General features: G+C 34.6%; 1 protein-coding gene across 3 annotated transcripts in view; it reads left to right on the forward strand.

Annotated features, from left to right (window-relative positions):
- EPHA6 (EPH receptor A6) overlaps window positions 1–25828 on the forward strand; it is a 925594-nt gene that overhangs the window by 803036 nt on the left and 96730 nt on the right. For 2 of the 3 annotated variants that reach the window (XM_055383471.2, XM_019024873.4), the window contains one exon: window positions 15574–15783. In XM_055383471.2, the coding sequence (XP_055239446.2) occupies window positions 15574–15783 (210 nt within the window). Of the gene's footprint in view, window positions 1–15573; window positions 15784–21749; window positions 22043–25828 lie in introns of those variants that run through there. The other variant, XM_055383472.2, reaches the window with a different exon arrangement.

The following is a 25828-nucleotide window of genomic DNA, read 5'->3' on the forward strand; positions in this document are numbered from 1 at the left end:
TTTAATTCTATTTTTAACTTTTAGGGGAACCACCATACTGTTTTCTATAGTGGCTATGTCATTTTACATTCCTACCAACAGAGTACAAGAGTTTCAATTTCTCTGTATTCTCACTAACACATGTTATTTTCTGATGTTTTTGTTTGTTTTATGTTTGTTGTTATAATGGCTATCCTGATGGATGTGAAGTGATGTCTCAACGAAGTTTTAATTTCTGTAATGATTTGTGGTTTTCAGGATCTTTTCAGTGCTTATTGGCCATTTGTATATCTACTTTATAAAAGTATCTATTCAAGTCCATTTTCCATTTTTGAATCAGGTTGCTTGATTTTTTTTGTTGAATTTTAGGAGTTCTCTATATAGGATGGATACTATTCCCTTAGGAGATATACGATTTACAAGCATTTTCTCCCATTCTGTGCATTGCCTTTCTACTCTGCAGATAGTGTTTTTTTATGCACAAAAGTTTTTAAGTTTCATATGGCCCAGTTTGTCAGTTTTTTCTTTTGTTGCCTGTGGATTTGGTATCATATCTAAGAAATCATTGCCAAATCTAATGTTATGAAGCTTTTGCACTATGTTTTCTTCTAAGGGTTTTATAATTTGAGGTCTTACATTTAGGTCTTTGATGCATTTTGAGTTAATTTTTACATATGTTTTAGGTAAAGATTTAACTTCATCATTTTGCATGTTGATATTCAGCTTTCCTAGCATCATTTATTGAAAAGACTGTACTTTCCAAATTTAATAATCTTGGCACCCTTTTCAAAAATTATTTGACCATTGTATTAGTCCTTCCCTGCTTGTATAACAATATAACACAGATTGGAAAATTAATAAATAATAGAAATTTATGTCTCACAGTTCTGGAAGCTGAGAAGTCCAAGCCCAAGGGTAATGGCTTACTATCCTTCTAAGATGGCATTTTCTTGCTGCATTCTCATATGACAGAAGGGACAAAACCTGTGTCCTTACATGGTGGAAGAGCAGAAGAGCAAAAAGGGCAAAAAGAGCTAGGATGCTCTTTTCACCCTCTTTTACAATAGCATTAATCCCATTCATGAGGATTGAGTGTTCATGACTTAATCATTTACCAAAAGCCCGACTCTTAATACTATCACATTAGGTATTAGATTCCAGCATATGAATTTGGAAAGGACACATACATCCAAGCCATAGCAATCATACATGAAAAGGTTTATTTCTGGGCTCTCTAATCTATTCCATTGGTCAATATGTGTGTCTTTATGCAAATACCACAATATTTTGATTATTGTAGCTTTATACTAAGTTTTGAAATCAGGAAATGTGAATCCTCCAGCTTTGCTCTTCTCTGTTGGTTATTTAAGGTCCCTTGAAATATAATGTGAATGTGAATTCTAGGGTGGACTTCTGTGTTTCTGCCAAAAAAAAAAGTTGTTGTTGGAATTCTGTTAGTTATGTTGAATCGAAATGGTGAAAGTGCCATTCTGGCCCTGTTCATTATCTTAGAGGAAAAACTTTCAATTTGTAACTGTCGAGTATGATGTTCACTGTGGGTTATATAAACATACATATAGCTTTTATTATGTCAAAGTAATTTTCTTTTATTCCTAGCTTGTTGAGTGTTTTTATCGTGAAACTGTGATGAGTTTTGTCAAATGTTTTCTTCTTCACCAATTTAGATCATTGTGGAGATCTTCCCCCTTCATTCAGTTAATGTGGTGTGTTACATTGTGTGTTACATTGACTGACTCTCATATTTGAACCATCCTGACATTCAAATTATTAATTTGAATTAATTCCATTTGGCCATGGTGTATAATACTTTTAATATGCTGCTGAATTCCATCTGCTAGTATTTTCTTGGGGATTTTTTCATGAATGGTTAAGGGATATTGGTCTGTAGTAATGTGGGGGTTTTTTGTAATGTCTTTGTCTGGCTTTAGTATCAAGGTAATGTTCATGGAATGAATCAAAATGTCTCTCTCCTCTTCAATTTTTTAGGATGAAGTTTGAGGAGGATTTGTGTTCATTCTTTAAATGTTTGGTAGACTTCACCAATAAAGCCATCATCATCAGGTCCAAGGATTTTCTTTATCAAGAGATTTTTTATTACTAATTTAATCGTATTACTAGTTATAGGTCTATTCAGGTTTTTTATTTCTTCATCATCTAGTCTTGATAGGTTTTGTGTTCCTAGGAATTTTTCCATTTTATCCAGGTTATCTAATTGTTCACATACACTCATTTATAGTACTGTCATAATCCTTTTTATTTCTGTAGAATTGGTAGTAATATTGCACCTTCATTCTGGTTTTAGTAATTTCAGTCTTCTCTTCATTTTCTTGGTCAATCTAGATAAAAGTTTGTTGATTTTGTTGTTCTTTTGGAAGAACCAACTTTTGGTTTTGTGGATTTTCTTTATTGTTTTTCTATTCTCTATTTTATTTATCTTTCTTCTAATTTTTATTTCCTTATTTTTTTTACCCTTGGGTTTAGTTTGTTCTTCTCTTGTTCCTTACATTGTTAAGGTAGGTTGCGGTTTTGAGATCTTCCTCTTTTTCAATACAGACATTTGTAGCCACAAATTTCTTCCTTGGCTCTGCTTTGGATGTGTGTCCTACAAATTGTAATATGAGGTACTTCCATTTTCAGTAGTCACTAAGTATTTTCTAATTTTCTTTGTGATTTCTTCTTTGATCCATTGGTTGTTTGAGAGTTTATTGTTTATACACAAATTTGTGGACTTTTCCATTTTTCTTCTGTTATTTACTTCTTACTTTATCTGTTGTAGTCAGAGAACATACTTTGTATGAAATCTACTATTTGAAATCTCTTGATACGTAAATTTATTGTCTAACATATGGCTTATCAAAGAAAATATTCCACATGAAATTTTGTTCTATTTTTCTTGGGTATAGTGTGTACTTCTGTTAGATCTAGTTGGTTTATTGTGTCGTTCAAGTTCTTTATATTCTTGTCTTCTCTCTTGTTGTTCTGCCCATTTTTCAGAGTGGGATTTTGAAATGTTTGTCTGCCTGCTTCTCCCTTCCATTCTGTCAATTTTTGTTCCATATATTTTGATGGTCTGTTGTTACTTATGTTAATGTTTGTAATTGTTGTATCTTAAAATCAAGGGTATTTTTAAAATAGATGACAATTTGGACTATGTATACAGTGAAAGAGAAGAAGGGGGAATTTAAAAACTTGATAAAACAAAAGATTTAAGGAGATGAAAAGGTATAAAATCAAGGAACCTAGTGGAGGATTGACTTTGGAGAGTAGAAGCCGCCACATCTCCCGAGACTGTAGTGTTGTGAATCTAGATAGCTTTATGAGGAACATGCATAAATTGAAGGAAATGATGCCTGATTCTATTGCATTTCTACACAAAGTAGTAGAAGAGTTTTTATGGGAATTTTGAGGACAAACTTTCCTTTAAGGTGAATGTTTGGAATAATTATTGAAATTAAAAAGAAAAGTAGCAGATCATGAAAATGCTGGACCATGAAGAGCAAGTTCTACTACTGTTTTTTTAAGGCCCCAGCAGTTGCAACCAACCAAAAATCTTTATCAAAGTTATTAATTGTATGCAATGTAAGTACCCAGGAGAGATGATCTTTTGGCCTGTTGGCCCAGTTATATGTGCTAGTTGTATACATTTGTTCCCCAAACTTGCCAGCCCTCATCTTGGTCCTGGAGAAAAATAATTAACTAATCATGCTGCACATTCAGCTGATGCTGAAGAATATAAATGTGTTATGGCAGTGATGTGCATGCTTATGTGATTTTCTACATGAACACTCAACTCCCCAAATGTAAGAGTGAAGATAATAGAAACTATGGTTTGTAGAGCATGTACAAAAGAAAAACAAGGATGCCAAAAGGGAACTGAGGGTGGTAGTGAAGGGATCATTCAGGTAACAGACCGTGAGTCCATGCTAGATAAAGAAGGAAATAAAGAGTCTAATAGACTAGAAAGAATCAAAAGTATGTGGGCTAGAAGTCGTTATTGCATAGATGAGAAAGTATAGTTTTGTATGAGGGTAAGAGAGGAAGGGAAAGAAGAATGTGGCCAGAAAGTACGGTACTGGCAGTAGTGTGCTAAAGCCAGATCATACCAGTTTGCAAGAGCTGGTTGATAAACTGTTAGTAGCTTAAAATTTGCTATGTTGGGAGTATTTACACCACAGGAATTGGCAAATGCTACAAATCAGGGCTTTCTCTCTTATTTTTCTCTAGAGAGCAGGTTTACCACCATAATACTAGGTTGATGTTTAAGATTTCTAAAGTGAGGCAGTTTTAGAAATGACAACTTCCAGATGTCCATTTGGGAGTCTGTGGCTGAAATAAAGATGAGATTAATATACTTAATAAACTAATGTAACTAACATTTACATGTGCTTTCTATGGGTCAGGCATTATTCCAGTCCCATGCATTAGCTCACTTATTGTTTACAACAGCACTGTGAAGTAGTTATTACCACTATCCTCATTTTACCAGTGATCAAACTGAGGCAAGGCAAGTTAGGTGACTTGCCCAATGTCAAACAGCTGATAAATCATTTATTCATTTGTTATGCAAATATGTATTGACAGACTACAGTAGGCCAGGTACTTTTCTGGATCCTGGAATACAGAAGTAAGCAAGAGAGAATTAAAAAATTTAGTGGGTAGAGAAAAAAGAATTCAGCAAAATATATAGTAAGTCAGATGGTATTATTGCTGTGGAGAAAAATAAAGCAGGGAAAAGGCAAGTGGAGTTGAGAGTGGGTTTCAGGATTACATTGAGTGGCAGAGAAGGTCTCACTGAAACATGGCATTTGAGTAAAGATTAGAAGAAGGTAAGGGAGCAAATAAAGTGGATACCTGAGAGAAAATATTCCAGGGAATAGTAATAGCAAGTGCCAGTTCTCTGAAGTAGGAGCATTTTATTTCTACAGAACGGCAAATAAGTATTTATGCTTGATGAACATAATGCCTGTTTTTCCTAAAACAATGCCAAATTATGCATGTTATCCCTTCACAATTATTAGCATGAGCCTTTTACTCTGCAGTTAGAATAATAAAATATATATTCACCCTATCATTATGGCTAGAGAAGATTATGTAAGAAGAATAGTAAAAGATAAAGTCAGAGCAGATGGAGACAGAAAGGGAAACATCTCTTGGACAGCAATGATTCTTATATTTGGCTATATACTATAATAATTTAAATTTGAAGACCTTTTAAAAATCTCAAGTTCCAGGCTTTACCCCAGACCAATGAAATAAAAATCTCTTGGGATGGGACATATGCATCAATATTTGTCAAAAGTTCCCCCAGTTGAGTCCAATATGCAGCCAAGTTGGAAAACTACTGAAATGAGGCATAGTAGGTCATTATAATGACTTTGACTCTTCTCTGAGTAATATGGGAAGCCACTGTAGTCTTTGGAATAGAGGCATAGCATGATGACCTAATTACTATATTTTATAAGGATCACTCTGGTTGCTGTATTGAGAAGAGACTACAGTGAGGCACAAATAGATGCAGGGAAATTAGGAGGCTTTTGCCATAATCCAGGTAAGAGATAATGATGCTCTAAACTAGGATCGTTGCAGTAGAGTTTATGGGAAATGGTCAAAGTCTATGATGTATGTTAAAAGTAGAGCCAATAGGATTTGCTGATGGATTGGATAAAGTGCATAAAAGAAAGAGAAAATCAAGGACAACATTTACGTACAAAATAAGTTCAATGATAGGCAATAACTGTTTCCTAAGGTTATTGCACTACAGTATTAAATGGCTAATATACATAAAACTCCTAGAACAGTGTCTGCCACATAATCAGGTATTCATAAGGTCATCTATTATTATTATATTATATTTCAGAAGATATCACTAAGAGTCATAAAATTGTCTGTTACTTCCTGATCTGTTTTTTCAGGTGGCTAAAAATAGTTTCAATTTTTACCATTAAAAAATGTAGATATGCTTCAGGAATATGACTATTGAAATAACATATGTAAGTGCATATCAGCATTTCAAAAGCAATGTGAGACATTTGAAGAGTTTCCTTGAGCAAATGCGAAGCAAATATTAATTTAAAAATTAAAGAGATCTTTTAAATATTTATGTACTCAAATTATAAATCTAGTAAAGATGGCATTTCACCTTATGCTAGTTATTTATTAATAATGAGAGCTGTATTTTATTAGCACACTTTTCTTGTAAATTGTGTGCATGTGGTTATATTTGTGCTGAGGTAGAAAAGTGAAATTAATCTAAATAACACTCATTTTATATTCAGCAGTGGAAAAGAAGAAAATTGCATTTACCCACCAATAACTGTTTGTTTGTTTGTTTGTTTATTTATTTGGAGCCTTTATTGCCTGGGCTGGAGTGTAGTGGCGTGATTATAGTTCACCGCAACCTCAAACTTCTGGGCTTGAGATTCTCCCAACTCAGCCTCTTGAATAACTGGGACTACAGGTATACACCACCGTGCTAGCTAATTTTTTATTTTTGTAGAGATGGGGTCTTACTATGTTGCCCAGGCTTGTCTCAATCTCCTGGCCTCAAATGATCCTCCTGCTTCAGCCTCCCAAAATGCTGGGATTAGAGATGTGAGCCACCATGCCTGGCCAACTGTTTTTAAGCCATAAAAGCTACAGTTGGAACACACCTTAATTACATTTTTAAGAGAAAAATAGGTTAAACTTCATGCAGTAGAATGTTATCTTTTGCTATACCTGTGTCAGCTTAATGCTAAATACTATTCTTTTTTTTTTTTTTTTTTTTTTTGAGACGGAGTCTTGCTTTGTCGCCCAGGCTGGAGTGCAGTGGCGCGATCTCGGCTCACTGCAAGCTCCACCTCCCGGGTTCACGCCATTCTCCTGCCTCAGCCTCCCGAGTAGCTGGGACTACAGGCGCCCACTACCACGCCCGGCTAATTTTTTGTATTTTTAGTAGAGACGGGGTTTCACCGTGTTAGCCAGGATGGTCTCGATCTCCTGACCTCGTGATCCGCCCGCCTCGGCCTCCCAAAGTGCTGGGATTACAGGCGTGAGCCACCGCGCCCGGCCTGCTAAATACTATTCTAAAAATAATGTGACATCAGACATGCTCATATATGAGAGCATGGTGTGCTTAGAACCAAGCATATGGTATGGATGAGTGAACTTTTTTTGTAAATTAGGGGTTTGAGCAGCAATATTCAATAGCATGAGTATACCTCTTTAAACATTGTATTAACTGATACCATGAAATTATAATTTATAATTCTCATTAATTCTTCTTTTACATACGAAACTTGACATTGATCTTTTGATTGTATATAATGTAAAAGTATATATAAGGAAATTCTATGTATTTTTCTTGAACTCCTCTATGGTCACTCCTATCCCTTTGTTTGTACCATTTATGAGATATTGGATTTACAGAACTGAATATTAAACCCTAAATTTATAATTTAACCATGCCCAATAACCAGAATCACCATCTTAGAGAGACTTCACCAGATACATATGCAGACACACACAGATCTGGTCTGCAATAACTTCCCTGGATTATTCTGATATGCTCTAATGATGCTTCATCAAGATGATGGCACTTTGTGACACCCTACCCCAAATGATAACTTTAAATTTAATTTTGACTTTGTATAAATATAGTACACAGTAGCTAGTATATATTACTTTCATATAAATCTAAGCAGAAGTTATTTTGAACAAAGCAAATTCAGTAGTAACCTTTGTAAGCTAAAGCTATATTATATTCAGATTCATTTTTAGCTCTTAACATGTAATTCTGAAATCCAACCACCATGTTTCACAAATCCATATCTACTTATGTTCTTCCTAGGTTTTTAAGTGTATTAGAAATGACATTTTTAGTTTTCTTATTATTGAAATTACTGATTTCATTCTTGGTGGCCTCTCTCAACTACAGCTAAAAATATAACTGTGCCTAGCTTAAGTTCAAAATGTATGATGACTACAAGAGAAAGATCTTTGAAGGATTGATTAAGTTAAATTATAATAAGATTTTTCAACTGGGAAGACTACAAGAACCAAGACAATTTTCAATAAAAAGGAGATAGTTACTTATTTATTTGGTGGTTATTTTAAAAACAAGAGTGACTTGGTGTTTTGAAATCTATAAATAATCCCAAACATTTCTTTTTCAAATTCAACATCATTTTAAAAAGTCATAGTGTAGTCACCTTTTTGATTTAGAAACATATAAAAACTGAAATTTAACTTTAAACTTAAGTTATAGAAGTAATCCTCCAAAGACTGTTTTCTGCAAAGTCATTTATAAATCAATTGTTCATAACTTAAAATGCATTTTTCCATAAATATGTCTTTTAAAGACATTGCTGAAGTCCCTGGGCAGACTTATAGAAGCCTCTTTAACACAGACTACAGCTAAAAGATGAAACGTCCAATAGGAAAGAGGCCTGGAAGTTTCCTTCAAAATGGGGAAAGTGTGTTTTCCTTCCCTTTACATGACTTGCCCCGGGCAAAAATTTTAAGGCAATTTTTCTATGTATCTACCTATTTCGTCATGTCTTCCTTCCAAGTCCTCAAATATAAAACTTTTATTGTGAAAAATCACATGTGGTAGCACTTCTTAATCCCCTCTTGCCTGAGTTTAGGTCTTTTTCCACCTTATAAAACCACCTGTAACCTGGACTGTCATCCCATCCTAATCTCAGTTTCCATTTTCTCATTGGCACAAATCTTAGCTGGATATAAGGTTAGATTGATTTGTGCGAGTATGTGACTCACAAATACTATTCTAATTCCTCCAGATGATTTTTCATCTTTTACTGCATTTGTAAACCCCAAAAATATTTTAATACGAGGAATTTCAGAGAGCAAAACAAAAGTAAGTGGAAACAGGCAGATAATATGGGTGAGGATATTTTTGTACCAAAGGACAATCAGCACTCCAAAAGTCAGATCCTCTGTGTTGTTCTGGCTCTTCAGAGATGCCCATCTTTTGTCTCTTATGAACCCTTTGCATTTATGATTTCCAGTTTTTTGAGAATGACCTCTAGCAACACAAAAATGGGAACAAGAGGCTTGGAGTGTCCAGTGTTTGCGTACCTTGGTCTTTTGTAAACCATCTAGTAAGGTAAATGTCCTGTGTAGCCATTTTATAGCTCAAGCCAAAGGTTTGGAATTAATAATTTTACAAGGCTTCCACTTAGCCTTCTTTTTTTGTCATTTTGTTTTGAAAGGCTAGTGCCATTTCTTATAATTCATAGTTAGTGAACCAAAAAGGCTTTTGATATATATATGGACCAAATTTCCATTACTTCATTTTTTAGCTTAAGTTGTCATTATCCAATAGTCTTTATTGAATCAGATTTGTGAGGAATCTGTGAAATTTGTTTATTGTAGGTACCCATGACACCACATTGTGAAGGGTATCCTCTAAATGTTTGTAGAATCAGTGACATGCAATTTTTGTTAATTCTCCTCAAGAATAGCAGCTTATCATCTACTGGTTATAGTGTCATCTACCATCATATTTAACCTTTTAAGGACACTGAATCGCCAGAGTTTTCTGCTTTAATAACGCACATTTTTCGGCAAGAAAGTTTGAGGGCAGTGATTTATATTATGGTCCATAGATCTTTGACAGTTTCTAAGCTATTCGGTTGGTGGGCTTGACATCAGTGATTCTCCATTGAAGATCTAGAAAGAAATATAGCAGATATCTATATAAGATATTTAGTTCCCTTTTCCTCACTCTTCAGCAAAAATATAAAAATTTTGTAGTGGTCATAATCAGAGTCTTGTCCTCAAAAGTGGAGACGGCTGCAAGTGTAGTCAACACTTCAGTACTTCTTGTTCATTCATGATCTTTGCAGAGAATCTCCTATAGTAAATATGACTTTTCATTAAAAATACTTCAAGAGAATATCTTACCGCATACTGAAAGTTTGAAAAGCTTCACTCCTTTAAGAGAAAAATAAATGAATTCAGTTTAGTTCAATTTAGTGAATATCTATTAAATATCCATTGTGCCAGGCAAGGTGCTAGGCCCTGGGATTACAAGGGTGAACAAGACAAGATATGCTCATTGTTCTCGAGATCATGTTCAATCCAGTGGGAGAGACAAACACATACATATTTGGTTTTAGCCAAGGTTTGAGATCTATTTTAGAGACAAAGCCAAGTTGGACCAAGTTTTTCTCTCTATTGCTCTCAAATCACCCTGTTTTGCTTCCCACATTGAGTCCTAGCACCTAGAATTACAGTAACTGGCCCATAGGATACTCAGGGAGTGTTGTTAGAAGGAATAAACTTGAGGATTCAGCAAGGGCCTCCTGGAAGAGATAATACATGTCACAAAAAAACTCAGGTGACAAAGACTGGAATGACCTTCCTGGAAGAGGAAACTGTATAAGCAAAACACATTAGATATAAAACAGCATGTTGTAGGGGTGAATTGAGCACATGCAAAAAAATAAATAAATAAAGCAGAATAAGGGTATGCAACTAAAGATATGAGCAAGGGTCAGGTCTTTGTATTCATGACTAAGACAGTGCACTTTATTCTGCCATTGAAAATCATTGAAGTGTTTAAAGCAAGTCACAGGGTAAGATTTGTGTTTTCACAGAAAACTTTTTAGAAAGTAATGTGATGGCTTCAGGACAGCCTGGCACTCAGATCCTATGTTTGTCATAACCTCAGTCTAAGTACTTGAGCTCAGCCTAAGATGAATGGACACTGAGAGGCTTGAAGTGTATGTAGGTACAGTCCATGAAGCAGCGCCTTGACAACCATCGTGAAGTGATTGGGTTACCACATATACAATGCAACATGTCATTTACTGCTCAGATCTGGGGATGCTGTGTTCTGGTGTCTGAGAGAGTCTGATGGAGCTCTGCAGCTTTTAGAAACAGCACGCATTATTATATATAGCTTTCAGAAACCCGTTCCAATCAGGCTCACCCTTTCTGTGAGTTAGAGGGTAAAATCCATGTTTCTTAGCAGTCAGGTTGAGAGAGCAAAAAAAAGAGGGATGAAGACAAACTGAATTCCAGCTACTAATCTCTGAGATGCAGTATATAAATATGCCATATTCACTCTCTTTCATTTGAATCTGCCTTCCTGGGAAGAGACCATATGTCATAAAAAAATTCATAGTTTCTTTTAGATTAATCTTCAGTAAGAAGCCCCAAAATATTAAATCTCAGTGCTCTCACATTTTTCTTCTCCCCTCATAAACAATTCGATTCGATTTGAATTAATATTTATCGAGTGCTAACAAAATGCATGGCAATATAGTGGATGCCGTAATAGAACTGCTACATAAAGGGATAATACTCATGTCCTACTTTAAGAATAAAGGGAACAGTCTGTTTTATACAAGACAATAGGAACAATATAGCAATAACAACCATTGCACCACAAGATATAATCAAGTTATTTAATTCTGTCACCATTTATTAACCATCTACCATATTCAAGGAAACCAATATGTCCTAAACCAAACTTGAGGAGGCTATGTTGAGGAAGACCAGAAAAAGGAATATAGATTTTGTTTGAATAAGAGAATTGTGTCATTTGTAGAGAAATAGATTTGTGGTATACCTCATGTATGAATAAGTGGGGCTATTCCTCTCAGCCAGACAGAGGTGAATAGATCCTCATTTATTGATTTATCTGGAGTGTTTTTGTTTGTTTGCATTTGGTTAAATGACCTTAGAAGTCTTTATACGTTGCTTTATTTTGCCAAATTATGCTACCCAACCTAGCCCAGAATAAGGTAAAATTTGGTTCAGTTGTTTTTCCAAAAATTCCAGTAGATAAGAATACAGGCTCTGTCATTGCCTGGATTCAAATCCGGACTCCACCACTTACTAGGTTATTAGATCTCTTTGTCCTCCAGTTTCACCATCTACAAGATGAAGATAATCACCACATTTACATCACATCAATATTGAGAGAATGAAATAAAATAAGACCTGTAAAAACCTTAGTCTGGGACTGGCTTATCGTGTTCAATGAATGTTAGCTATTTTTCTCCTATAATAATGTGGAAGAAATTAACATATGCATTCCCAAAAGCATATAGAACTATTTTTAGAGCTTTTTTTTCATCAAGCCCACATTTTATAAACAGTAGATAGACCAATTGGATCGTGGATAAATAGACAGAAGATTGTAGTGATAGAGAGATAAAATAACACAGGTTGGGTTCCCTGGGAAAGATCGTAAAAAGATGTGCACGCAGGAACTTTGTTGGGAGGGCTCACAGGATCAGCTTCCTTATTCCTATAGCTTCCAGAGTTTTGGAAGCTGATAGCCCTTAACCGAATCACTCCCTAGGGAATGCTCTTGGCTAAAGAAAGCTACCTCACCCAAGGCCATGACACCTTTACACAAGCAGCCTGAATCCAGTGATTGATGTAGGACAGGAGCCCAGTCTTTTTTTCCTCAGTTTGAGCCAACTCTGAGGAGTTATCCAGAACATCCCATAAAATAGATGAAGGCCTTTGGGTGAAGGCGCTGAACTGTAACCTGCTGCTGCCCAATCCTGCTTTCTTCTCTTCCTCAGAGGTATTGATGCTGAGAGTGTGTAATCAAAAATCATGATTTAATGAAACTCATAAGATTTACTGCTTCACCAAGGACATTCTTAAGAAAAACTAGCTTTTTTTTTTTAATCTTTCTGTGAATGCCTGTGTCAGAGAAGAATATGAGAATACTAGTATAGCTTGGTTTGGTGCTGACTTGATTCCTGATAAGACTCCTGCAGTTTTACCCATCAGAGTTTTGTACCATTTGTGCAAATATCAACCTAGAGAAAAAAGGCAAAAACTTATACTTAGTGCTATTATGAAAATAATTTTGACCTCATGGACCCCTGAAAATGTCTTGGCCAATGGATTAGAAGTAAATATCCTACATTTATAGTCCTATAAAAGCACATGAAGAAAGTAGTTTAGATTATTTTAATACACCAAAATCTTATTTTTAAAATGATACCACTTACCATTATTAGAACCGTTATTACCATGATGATTGAAATGAAAGCAGTTAATCTAAATCTTCAAATGTTGGTGACAAAAATATTTTAAGGTTAATTTTTAAAATAACTTGCATAATAGCCAAAAAGTAGAAGTAAGTCAAATATCCATCAACTGATGAATACACAAAAAGAGTAGAAATTATCCAGCAATAAAATGAATAAATTACTGATACATGCTACAATGTGGATGAACCTTGGAAACACACTAAGTGAAAGAAGACAGTCACAAAAGACCACATATTGTATGATTCCATTCAAGAGATATCCAGAATAGGCAAATATATAGAGCTAGAAAGTAGACTACTGGTTGCCCGAGGTGGTGGGAGGAGTTAGGAGAAGTGAGGAGTTATTGCTAGTAAAGATGGGCCTTTTCAGAGGGGATGACGAAAATGTTCCACAGTTGATTTTGGTGATAGTTGTACAACTCCGTGAATAAGGTAAAAACTGAATTGTATACTTTAAAAGATACATTGTATGGTACACAAATTATATTTCAATAAAAGTATTAAAAAACAAACTGGTGCTTTGTGACATACTCGGCATAGATAAAACATTAAATTTCAACCTGGTCTTAAGTAACTATTTCTCATCATATATGTAGGAGCATATGTTGAGAAGTGATTTTTCAGGAAAGTGAGAAGGGAATTTTCTGACTCATTAAAATTGCAAAAAAAAACCACATATAATAACAGTAATAACAAGGACTAACTATTATTAAATTAAGTGAGGAGCTGTGCTGTCTACTTTATATGTGATTCTCCCTGCAATTCTGAGTTAGATGACTCTATTCTCATCGTGTAGATAAGGAAACAGACACTCAAGTTTTCAGGTGCCCCATTAACATTCACTACTACTTTAAAATTCTGCTTGACAAGAATTATGATAGGAGGCAACTCCATTTTTGAATAGGTAAAAAAGCCAACTTTTAAACTTCAGTGTACTTCATTTTAGGTCGAAAGAACTTATACTTTCAATTCCACTCAAAGGTTTCAAGATTCCTAATAGAAGAGTGGTAGGTAGTGTACATAATAGAAGAGGCAGATTTCATCTAATAGTGTACTGTCTAAGAAGATGGATTTGAAACATAAAGAGCTAATAACATCAAAGATTTTCTTTGCTAGGTCATCCTTTATACATTAATTATACAGAAGTGCCGGCTTAAATGGATATTCTTGCTGTAAGAGTGTTTTTTTAAGAGAGGGTTCTTTCCCTTACTCTGCACTTGAGTTGGGAGATATTATCAGAGAGCTATCAGAGAGATAAGTTGATAGAGCAAGACAAAGTTTATTTCATTTGTAGTATAAGCTTATTCATTTACCTGAACAATGAATCATCATTGTATAAGAGACTGTGTCACCATGACAGCTAGGGTAAGATCATCTCTGTCCTGAAGCTGCACTATAGTTTGAAATCAGATATGTATTCATAAAAACTGCTTTAACTTTTAAAATTTATAAGTTTCTCTTATTTGTGCTTCTAATGTATAACATAAAGTAATATAGCCCTACAATCTACTGCTAGATATTCATTTTTAATATCATTCATAAATAAATGTTGCCTGATGTATAAAAAAAGAATTTTTCATGTTGCTCTATAACTCCATTAAAGACAACAATCTCCGAATAACTAGGTAGAATAATATGCATTATTTTTCACACTTAAAATATTTTTATTTTTATTTCCTCTAATTTCAAGGGTACTATTTGTATACTATTTGTATCTGGTCTTGTTGGTGCATACATTTTGCTCAGATAACAATTGGATGTTTTTTAACTCTTTAAAATGAAAACATTATTTTAAAATCAAGGTGGAGGGAATAAGATGGGATTGATTAGTTAAATGGGATTGATACTGATACCATGCCTGACTCATTCTCCACATCATTTAATTTAATCCTTCCAATCAGGAGCTAAAATTGTCTCATTTTTCTGTCAATTGCTAACAACTTTTCTGTCTTCCCTGTATAATGAAAAAAATGGAAAACTCTATTTCTTTTCTGTTTGCTTGTGCTTTTTTTCATTCTGCTGCTTTCCTATACTTGTTTCTTGTTTACAACATCACTTTTTTTTTCCTGAGTCACCTGTCCTGACTACTATTTTTCACAGTATCTCCAGTTATCACACGGGTTTTATCCAGTCCTAGGTTTTGCTGCCCTTCTACCCAGCTGTACAGCTGGTTCAAAGCTCACAGCTATGGAAAGTGGATTCTATTTGTTTGGTAGCCTTTTTTTTTGGCAGACTTTGCTCTTACTTTATTTCACTTTAGTTCTCTCCTATTACCTAAGCTTTTGAAATAATTTTGTTCTGAGAGTTAATTTGGTTGATTTCCTTCTGTCATTTGTTTAGTTGTTCTTCACTACTTCCAGTTAAATTTTCCCTTTTCTTTAAATGTCAAACAAATTATTACTTTTCCTTATGAATATAGTCAATGATCACCAAAGTTGATGCTTATCTTCATTTGATCCAATAAAATAAATATAATGATCTTATTTAATACACACACGCACACACTGCATTAAAATAAATCAATTTACACAATTGTGATTCTGTTGCAGAAGCATGATGGCCACTTCACAGTCATCCAGTTGGTCGGAATGCTCCGAGGCATTGCATCAGGCATGAAGTATCTTTCTGATATGGGTTATGTTCATCGAGACCTAGCGGCTCGGAATATACTGGTCAATAGCAACTTAGTATGCAAAGTTTCTGATTTTGGTCTCTCCAGAGTGCTGGAAGATGATCCAGAGGCTGCTTATACGACAACTGTAAGTTTATATGCCCTTTCCTAATACAGTTTGTTTACTTTTATTGTTTTTAATGTCATTAGAGTAATTCTGTTTCTGCCTTCCTAATTTTCTGCTTGTATTTATTACTTTGCTAATTTGATATCATTATTTAATTGAGAAGTATTTGCTTTGAGTGTCTAGTTTATAACAACAACAACAAAAAAGAAAACAAAAACTTTCATACCTGACTGTTTTCTTTCTTTCATTGTCCTGGGACTTTAACATCATGCTTAACGTCCATGTCATGACTGGATGTTATAACATGGGCTGAAGTATCTTTGATGATTTAATAATTTTATTTAAATAGAGTTCTGTGTATCTAAATGGTAGAATTAATTACTACCTCAGTAATATGAGGAACCAGTGATTCTGAAATGACTTTATTTCCAAATGGTTTTGAATGATCTGATCATACTTATAATGAACAATATGGGTTTCTTTGGAGATATATAAGTACACTCTAAACCTTTTCCTAAATGATACTTGGAGAAAATGTGAGCTGAAATGCAAATTTAAAACTTTAGAACCAAACCGTCATCCACAAATTATATCAGTTCAATTTGTCCTATGGATAGTGTAAATATTTCTGACTGTCCTAAACCAATTCATTTCACTGATCTCTTTGGTTATTGTTTTGAGGAATTTGGTCTCAAAGTCTCTGTTGTGCTATCTTCAAGCTACTAATTCATAAAGTTATATTCTGTTATTTTTTTAAACAAACCTTCACCACTAACTCATTTGGCAGTCAGTTTCAATGAAAAATAAGTCATTAAAGCTACTCAAAAGATTTTTATTATATTCTTATTTTCTCACTTTACACATTATTTTAAAAGATGCAACTTCATTATTGAGTCCTTTTTTATTTCATGCTCTATGAGTTTTTTTGAAACTTTGCTGTATTCAGTTACTCCAGAATAAAATGCAAGTTTAATATTGTGAAAGGAATATTTTATGCCTTGCTATATTTGCTTTGTAGAAATGTTATCTATTAATTTACCAATGATATTTTTCACAGTTTCTTCAACAAAGAAATATAGTTCTAAGGAAAATAAATTAACCTCTCATTGTCTGATATATAAAGTAGCAGTGTAGGAGTATCTACTGATCTTTTAATTTAACCAAAAAGCTTCATAAAAATAAAAGTCTATCAGTTCTGAAAACAATTTGTGCAGTTTAGAAAAAGCAGTATTTTCAACTCCATTTTTAAATTGGAAAATATCATAATTATTTTCATTTTTCTCCAGGCCTTTATTTTATTTTATCTTTACAAATTTATAACTTAAAACAACTTTTGAAGTTATAGAACAATGAATATAAAATTTTTCCATTAAGCACATTATTTCTAATGCTGAAGAATACTGTTGAAAAGTGTTATACAAATATTCAAAATGTAATATTTATAAAAATTGCAACAAATACAATCTACTAAAAAATAAAATATGATGGGAAATTACTAGACTCTTTGTGGCAGTAAGCCTATATAAATAGACTTGAAATTTAATAAAATAATATTTTAACTGCTTTTTAAAATGGTAAGCTTATAACTAAATGTAATATACTGATGAAATTGGCAGATAACTGAAATTTTTATGCATATGTAAGTTTTGTTACATCAAATTTAACAACCAGACTCTTGGCATTTTCTGTCTTATGTGATTCTAAAGACTAAGAGGCCTAGGACAGTGCTTTTTAAAATTTACATTGGACCCCAGACTTAAATAGCAAATTAGGTAACCAGAATATTAACACTCTAAAAACTGCCTTTGAAAAGCTGTAGATTATGTCTTGATTAAGAAATAAGTCTCTGAATTTAGAAGGTATCAATTAAATGGCAAATAATATAATCAAGTTTTTTTTTTTAAGTCTCAGAACTACTTACTGTTCAGAAGACTGACTTTATAATGAACATGGACATTCAGCACTTAAAATAGTAAAGCTCTTGCCTTTAAGGACTTTATACTTTCATAGGTTAGAAGGTTCATGCTGCCTTGCAATTCAATACAGTAAGTGTGGTCATGGGGGTCTTAAAAAGAACTATAGAAGTACCAAAAAGCAGAGGTTGAAGAAGGCTTCACAAAAAGTCAAAATTTGAACCAAATCTTAGGAGAATTTATTAGGCTGACAGTTGGAGGAAAGGTAGTCCAGATGGAGAAGTAGAAAGAAAAAAGACAGGGAAGTGCAAAAAAGTGAATGGGCCTGTCGATGAAAATTTGGGGCCATAGGCAATGGAGGGGCCAATTTTCCTGGAATAATTGTACCTGAGTGGCACTCCAAGAAATTTGAAGGTTTTTGTACAGCAACTAGGAGACAGGCACTGATTTATTTAAACAGGAAATAACAAACATAGACGCATGTCTTAGAAGATATTATTGGGGCCGGGCACGGTGGCTCGCGCCTGTTATCCCATCCCAGCACTTTGGGAAGCCGAGGGGAGCGGATCACCTGAGGTCGGAAGCTAGAGACCAGCCCGACCAGTATGGGGAAACCCCATCTCTACTAAAAATACAAAAAAAATAAATAAATAAATAAATAAAATAAATTAGCCAGGCGTGGTGGCGCATGCCTGTAATCCCAGCTGCTCAGCAGGCTGAGGCAGGAGAACCGCTTGAACCCGGGAGGCGGAGGTTGCGATGAACTGAGATCATGCCATTGAACTCCAGCCTGGTCAACAAGAGTGAAACTCCATTTCAAAAAAAACCAAAAGATATTATTGAAACAGTGTAAAGAAAGGAAGGAGAGTTTGAAGGACAGGAGGACTAGTAGCAGACAGACCAGTTAGGCATTATTGCAATAAACCAGAATGGTTATATGACTTTAATTAGGGCAATGACGGTTGGAATAAAGAGGAGGGGAGAGAAATAACATAAATTAACATGTTGTTCATTATATGTTCATTATGATTCAATAATTAATTGGATATTAATTGTAAGGAAGAAGGAGGATTTAAAGATGGCACTAATATTTCTAGATTGAACAACTGGTTAAATGGAGATGCTGTTAATCAAGACAGAGGATCCCTATTAGAGATGACCTGGCTAATGGTATTAGATTACAAAGCAAAATTATAACAGAAGATATTCTATTATAACAAAATTATAATAGACAGATATTCTGTCTCAAAGGCAAGATAATGCCAAATGATCATTGGCATTCTGTCAAAACTTTGTTTATAAATTTTAGAGCATTCTATGAATGTACTTAGCCCCCAAATACTTTTCACATTTCCTCTTAAAAAGAATGAAATAGTTAGAAACCTGCCTACTGAAGATACAAGTCAATTCAAGCAAACCCTGTATAATAAAATACAGAGGAAGAATGGTCATTTATATGAAAAGGATTCTTTGTTTTATAAGAACATCTGCATGAAAATAGCTTTAAAGAGAAAACTCCCTTGATACATATATATTTTATGTATAATTCAGTTTTTTTAAGTTGTATCTGTATATAACTTTCTTTGAACATATATTTTACCTTAGATGATTTTGACTTTTTCTCTTGCTGTGTAACTATAATTGCTATTTGCTCATTATTTGTAAATGTTTTTTATAATCTGTGTCAGGAAGGATTTGGAGGAAAGAGAGGCTGTGAGGGCTTAAAAACAAGAAGACATGATAGATAAAGGTTGGGTTTTGTGGGGCAGTTGTTGGGGAGAGGTTTGTAATCTTCAAGAAAAAAATATCTTTAGAACAGTATGCTACATGGAAGCTATCCTTTTCTAATCAAAATAGGGACAGAATAGGCATTTTCCATTAAAATGACTTTGCCAATTTAGAGACCCACAAATCACAACAAAGAGCAATCAGAACTGGTTAAAGAAGATGGTCTGGAAAGCTTGTGTGAGCAGTGCGAGTCCAGCTCTGGTTATGGTACTGGACTGGTCCTCATGTGGAAGAGAAACAGAAGGGCCATGGGAGCCAGAGTGGCCAGACCAGAAAGCAATGTGACAAGAGAGATTACCCTCCAACAGTGAGTCTTTCAGAGCCCCGTTTAAAAATCCTATACATGTAATATATAAGACAGTATTGTCCACATTTCAAAATACACTAAAGTAAATGAAGAATGAGATTTACACCTAAATATAAGTAGAAATTCTAATATTTTCTTCTTCAACTTGAGTGTTTTGCATGCCGTGCTCTAGGTCTGACATATTCATTCACTGTGTACTTTACACAGTTTATTATAGAGCTACCATATTTCAGGCACTATTCTTTGGAGGGCCAATTGTGAAACAGCTTCGCTAATTATCAGTCCCAAAAAAGGACTCCCATTCCATGAGGAAAACAGCAAAAGATCAATCATCACTATGCCAGCCACCAGAAACAGGAGTCCATATGTACTTATGCCCACTGCATCCTGGGCTACCGTGTAGGTCCACCATGCACTGGTTACCTATTTGCCAAAATCCAGTGAAAGAAAACATATTCACAAGTTATGTGAAATGGGTTTACTTCTTATAGATAATTAGCAAGGGACAGAAGTCTTGGATCCATTGTGTGTGGTTCCTCCAAGGCTGAAGAAAGCTGAACAGGAAAGATGTAGTCTTGATATGAATGCTCCACTTTCACAGCTGAGGGACCCTGAAAGGCAGTCCACTCTGGATTATGTACTTCAGGGGCCACATGACATACTGGGCAAAGCTGTAAAGGACATCCGGCTTCCAGGGAAGAAAGGAACAAAACTCAGTCTGTCCCATGCAGTTCCTTCCTAACTCAAGCTATTCAATTTCCTAGGAGGGACAAGATTCAGGCAGTTCCTCCCTATCTGAGGATATTGCATTCCCAGCACATTCTACTGTTATTCTTCAGAACTACAAGCAAGAAAGCAAAGAGAGCTGGGTTGGTCCAAGGCCACTCAAAGAACTCTACTGCACCACTAACCAAAAATAAAGGGATTATTGAGAACAGATAAATGGCTACACAAGAATAAGACCAAGGGTAACCAAATAAGGCATATAATAAAACTCATATATTGTACGGACACCAAGAGTCGACAGCACAGCATGAAAGTCAACAAGAGTTGTAGCAGAAGGTTTTTCTGGTATAGTATGTAAGCCCAGAACTAAAATACATCAAGCTTTTTCAAAGAAACTTTAAGATCTGATAATGGCATTAAAACCAAGAAATGTGTATTGTGGGCCAAGATAGAAGGAAATAAATGCACAAAAATAGGATTTAGATGAGAACTGAGGCCTGGTTTTTACATGCCAATTCTATGATGAGATTACAAAGCACTTATGAGAGATCAGTGAATGATTAGGGTCCGCACCTAACAATACATATATAATTAGTGTTATGTGGCTAAATTAATCTGCATAAAAGTTACTGACAGTTCGCATTGTTTCCATCTGATTACATGGTCTCCTGTCTGGTTATAATTTAGGTGCTAAGAAATCACTGCCTTTTCTGAGTTTGACGCACATTCACATGGACAACTGTTTTATAACCAGTTCCAGAGGAGGGACTCTCTCATTTGAATATTGCTAGGCAACCCAGTCTTAAACTTACATTGAAAATGCTAAGCCTCTTTGCTCTCAATTATGGAAATGAGATCCTATTTACCTAAAAAGAACATTAAAAGATATATTATGGTGCACACTCATCCGTTTTAAGAGATAAGTTTCATTTAAAATATAATGGCAGTAAATGTTCAGATTTTTAAAAAAATTCTCATGAGTAAACTTCTTTTATTATATTTTGAAGATCAAAGCAAAACAGAAGAATCATTTATTGCAATACTCGTTAAAAATTTTATGAGTCCTTGATTTTAACTTCTAATTACATCGATTTTGTGTTATCCATGGCAAATTTTGGTTTTGTTTGTCTGACAGCAGCAATTCAGTCGAAATACTTTCTTTGTTGAAATACAGAGCCTCATTATTGACAATATATAATCTGCATAATTACAGTTCTGTTAACATCTTAATTCTGTTTACTTTGCATTCATAGGACCTCTTCCAAACTCTAACACTTAACCTCTGCTGTTCTGCATAAATTCTGAGAAAAGCCAAATTTTCTATCAGTCTAAGAAGACATAGCCTACACCCAACATGGAGATAATTATAAAAAATAATGAAGCAGCATGAGGGGAAGGTATTTAATGTGTATTTTAAAGTTGGGAGAGATTCTCCTTCACCTAATTTAGGTGTTTGTGAATTGGCTTGACTTTTTGAAGTTAATTTTTAAGCCTTGAACATGTCCAACTTTAAGAACTTTAAGAATAAATATTTTAACACAAGTGAGATCTGCCTTTAAGTACTTTCATTAACATGAGTAAATGGGATTCATCTGGAGATCATGCTTAACCTTTTAGTAAAACATACTCAGAACTTTCACTCACTTTGTCTCTTAAATTAAAGAGTTGTTGGTGTAAAAAGTTTGCAGTGAGAAAAAAATTAAAGGTTTCAATTACAATTATATAATAACCAATGCACTGAATAAAAGGACTCACACTGAAAAATGTTACTGATTTCTTGGATTCTAAAGAATAAAACTTTATCCATTGAAATTCTACCACAGGATTCTCTGTCATCAAGTCACTGGTGGTGGAGCTGACACTGTGCTAAGATACAATACATGGTAAAATGCATTTTACTCTAACTCTACCCTAGTTCAACTGGGTCTAAGCTGAAAAATTACTTATACTCAATTTTTCTTTAAGGCTTGACCAAGCTAAAACTGGAGGGGGTTTGACTGCTTTAGGCACAAAACAGGCACTTAGGTAGAAAATCATGAAACCAACCGTGTTAGTCTGTTTTCTTGCTGCTAATAAAGACATATCTGAGACTGGGTGATTTATAAAGGATAGAGGTTTAATTGACTCACAGTTCCATATGGCTGGGGAGGCCTCACAATCATGGCAGAAGTGAAGGAGGAGCAAAGTCATGTCTTACATGGTGACAGGCAAGTGAGAGCATTTGCAGGGGAACTCCGGTTTATAAAACCATCACACCTTGTGATGGTCACTACCACGACAACAGTATGGGGGAAACCACCCCATGATTCAATTATCTCCACCTGGCCCCACCCTTGACACATGGGGATTATTACAACTCAAGGTGAGATTTGGGTGGGGACACAGCCAACCCATATAATCTACTAACATAGAAAAAGCTACATATAGCAGCATATATCGATTATAAGAACAAGCTCCTTCAGAGAATTCACTGGGAAATTCAAATAAAGGAAATGTCACTTTTTTTAGGCAAACCTAAATTCAGCCACATAAGAATAAAGAAAAGTGAGAAAAACAGCAGCATTATCAGAATGCTATGATGTGAAGATTTAAATAATTTATTGTTCAGTAAAAAAGGTGATAAGTAAATAAACCTTGGAAAAGTGAAAAACAACAAAAATCCAAGCTGGATAAACCAAATTCATCTATTAAGAAAAGAGCTATGCCACTTGGGAAAAAACAACAAAATGACTATTCACACACACACACACACACACAACAATAGTTCTATGATAGATGCAATGCTAGTAGTCAGTCAAAACCAGTCAAATGTATTGACCATTATAATTCGCTGATGAGGAAGAAATCGATGCGCCAATACTAGGTTTCCTAAATTCACAGAAAAACAGTACTCTTGATCCAGCAAATGTTTGATAGATTAATTCATGAAGAGAAAATCTGACAGTTTTTATATACTTTTTTCAATATAAACTTTTTGTAAAGGATACTCTAATCATCTAATACAAAAGATATATTCTTAAAAATTAGTAGTCTCCACATCTTGAGCCCATTTGTCAGAAAGCAAATCCACAACAATGGAGATGGAGGAGCAACACACATAACAAACGGGAGAGAATATGTGCCAAATGCATGGTAAAAGTCTTCTCCAATAACTGTTTGAGGTGTGAACGCCATAAACATCAGCTTGGATCATAGGCATAGAGACCCAAAATCTTAATGGTACTTGTCTGGGATGGTAGTTTCAGAAGGGCACGAAACTCTTATGAAATATACTGCTTAGGTGAACTGACAATGGCAGATGTTAAGCATATGATGGAAAGTGGGGATTAATACAATACCAAAGGAAATTACTGCATATAGAATTATTTCCTGAAAAGCCCTCATCTATGAAGCTTAGGAAACAACAGTTTGCGGTCATTACAGAGTGATTTTTAGTAAAACAAATGAAAAAGATTTTAAGATTATCATACACAAAGGAAAAAATGACTGATAAAATGGTAGCTTCATCAAAAATTTTGAAAATAGAGAGATCCATCTGGCTCAGTCATATATACTATTAAGAAGGCAAGCCAAACTTTGAGAAAACCTCTATATTTCATTTGTACAAATCACACACAAAAAAGAACCTAAAAAACAAAAACAAGAAGTCCTTGTTACATGTAATAAGCCTTTTGTCTCTTCAATATGTGTTTTAAAGAAGAGGACTCTACTCTTCTTTAAGAGGCTGAGGCAGGAGAATTGCTTGAACCTGGGAGGCAGAGGTTGCAGTGAGCTGAGATTGCACCACTGCATTCCAGCCTGGGCAACAGTTCAAGACTCCATCTCAAAAAAAAAAAAAAAAAAAAAAAAAAAAAAAAAAAAAGGAGAGGACTCTAAGAAATAGACCTGGGAAGTCATCATTATTTAACACAAGAGAATACTGAGAAATTCCAACTTTCTTTTCAGCACTCAAGATTTGGTGTGTCACTTGCAAGTGGTTATTTTGTTTCGATTTTGTCCTAAGATAACATTTGCTATAGATTTGTGGCGAGCAAGAAATTTTATGCTTTACATTTTTGAAAGCTTCTCAACACCTACAGTAATATACTACTTAATGGCTTCTTTATTAATTGCTGATAATAAAACCAATAAGAAATAAGTAGAAAGAAAGTGATTGAAATTATAAGAACATTGTCTTTAGTACAATTACATTCATTTCTTCTCTGATATCACTGTTAATCACAACCCACCAATCTGTAAACCTAAAACAATCTTTAATATATTGCAAAAGCAATGAAAAATCTGCAATAGAAAGAAGCAAATGTAGCAAATGTTAAAGCACTTACAATGATGGGTTAGGATATTCACAAGCAGACAAGAAAATTCACAAGCAGAGGGGGAAAGTCTCTAAAAGCATATTGAACACAAAAGGATATCTATAGCCTGGATAAGATCCAATAAAAATGATTTATAAAATCACAGAATACATAATATTTTAATATTTATAAATATCTGCAATACATCTAGTCCTTCTAACCTAAGTGCTAATCAGTGAGGAATAATCAAATGCCAGTCACAGTTCTCAAGATATTTTCCGTACAGTTTGATGATTAAGAATCTCATGAAATGCCAAGTGCTGTTTGTTCGTGTGTTAGCAACATTCAGCATTGTCTAATTCAGAGAAACTCTCCCTGTTCCCATGATTTTAGAACAAACTCAGACTATATTGATTTACTGAGAAAGATCAATCACCACATGTCCAGCAAGCAGAGAGTAAAATGTCATTGGCCCATCTTGCTTGTACACAAAAAAAGACAAAGTAAAACTGTACACAAACATGCTGACTTTTTTTTTTTGTAACTTTTTTTTTTAGGTTCAGAGGTTTATGTGCAGGTTTGTTACAGGGGTAAATTGTGTGTCACTAGTGTCACTAAAGTTTGGTGTATAAATGATCCCACCACCCAGGTAGTGAGCATAGAACCCAATAGGTAGTTTTCAACCCTAACCCCACCCCCATCTAGTAGTCCCGAGCGTCTATTTTTCCTTTCTTTATGTCAATGCATACTCCATGTTTTGCTCCCACTTAAAAGAACATACTTGCTGACGTTAAATCTAGAGTTTCAAAGATACCAACAGAGGAAATAAAGTCATAACTAATGCTTAATCGCTAGTTTCATCTCTGATGTGAAAAGAATGCTTTTGTCCTTCAACAGTAAACAGCTAAGAAGAAAAACATGATAAATACCAGACAAACCACATTAGATCTTTATGGGAAAGCTTATTCCCAGTGTAAAAAGCTTCACATCAATGGCAAATAAAGTGAAAACATTACCAGTTATTTATGCTGTTTGCA

This window comes from Gorilla gorilla, chromosome 2 (genome assembly GCF_029281585.2).
Source record: "Gorilla gorilla gorilla isolate KB3781 chromosome 2, NHGRI_mGorGor1-v2.1_pri, whole genome shotgun sequence".
NCBI classification, from domain to species: Eukaryota; Metazoa; Chordata; class Mammalia; order Primates; family Hominidae; genus Gorilla; species Gorilla gorilla.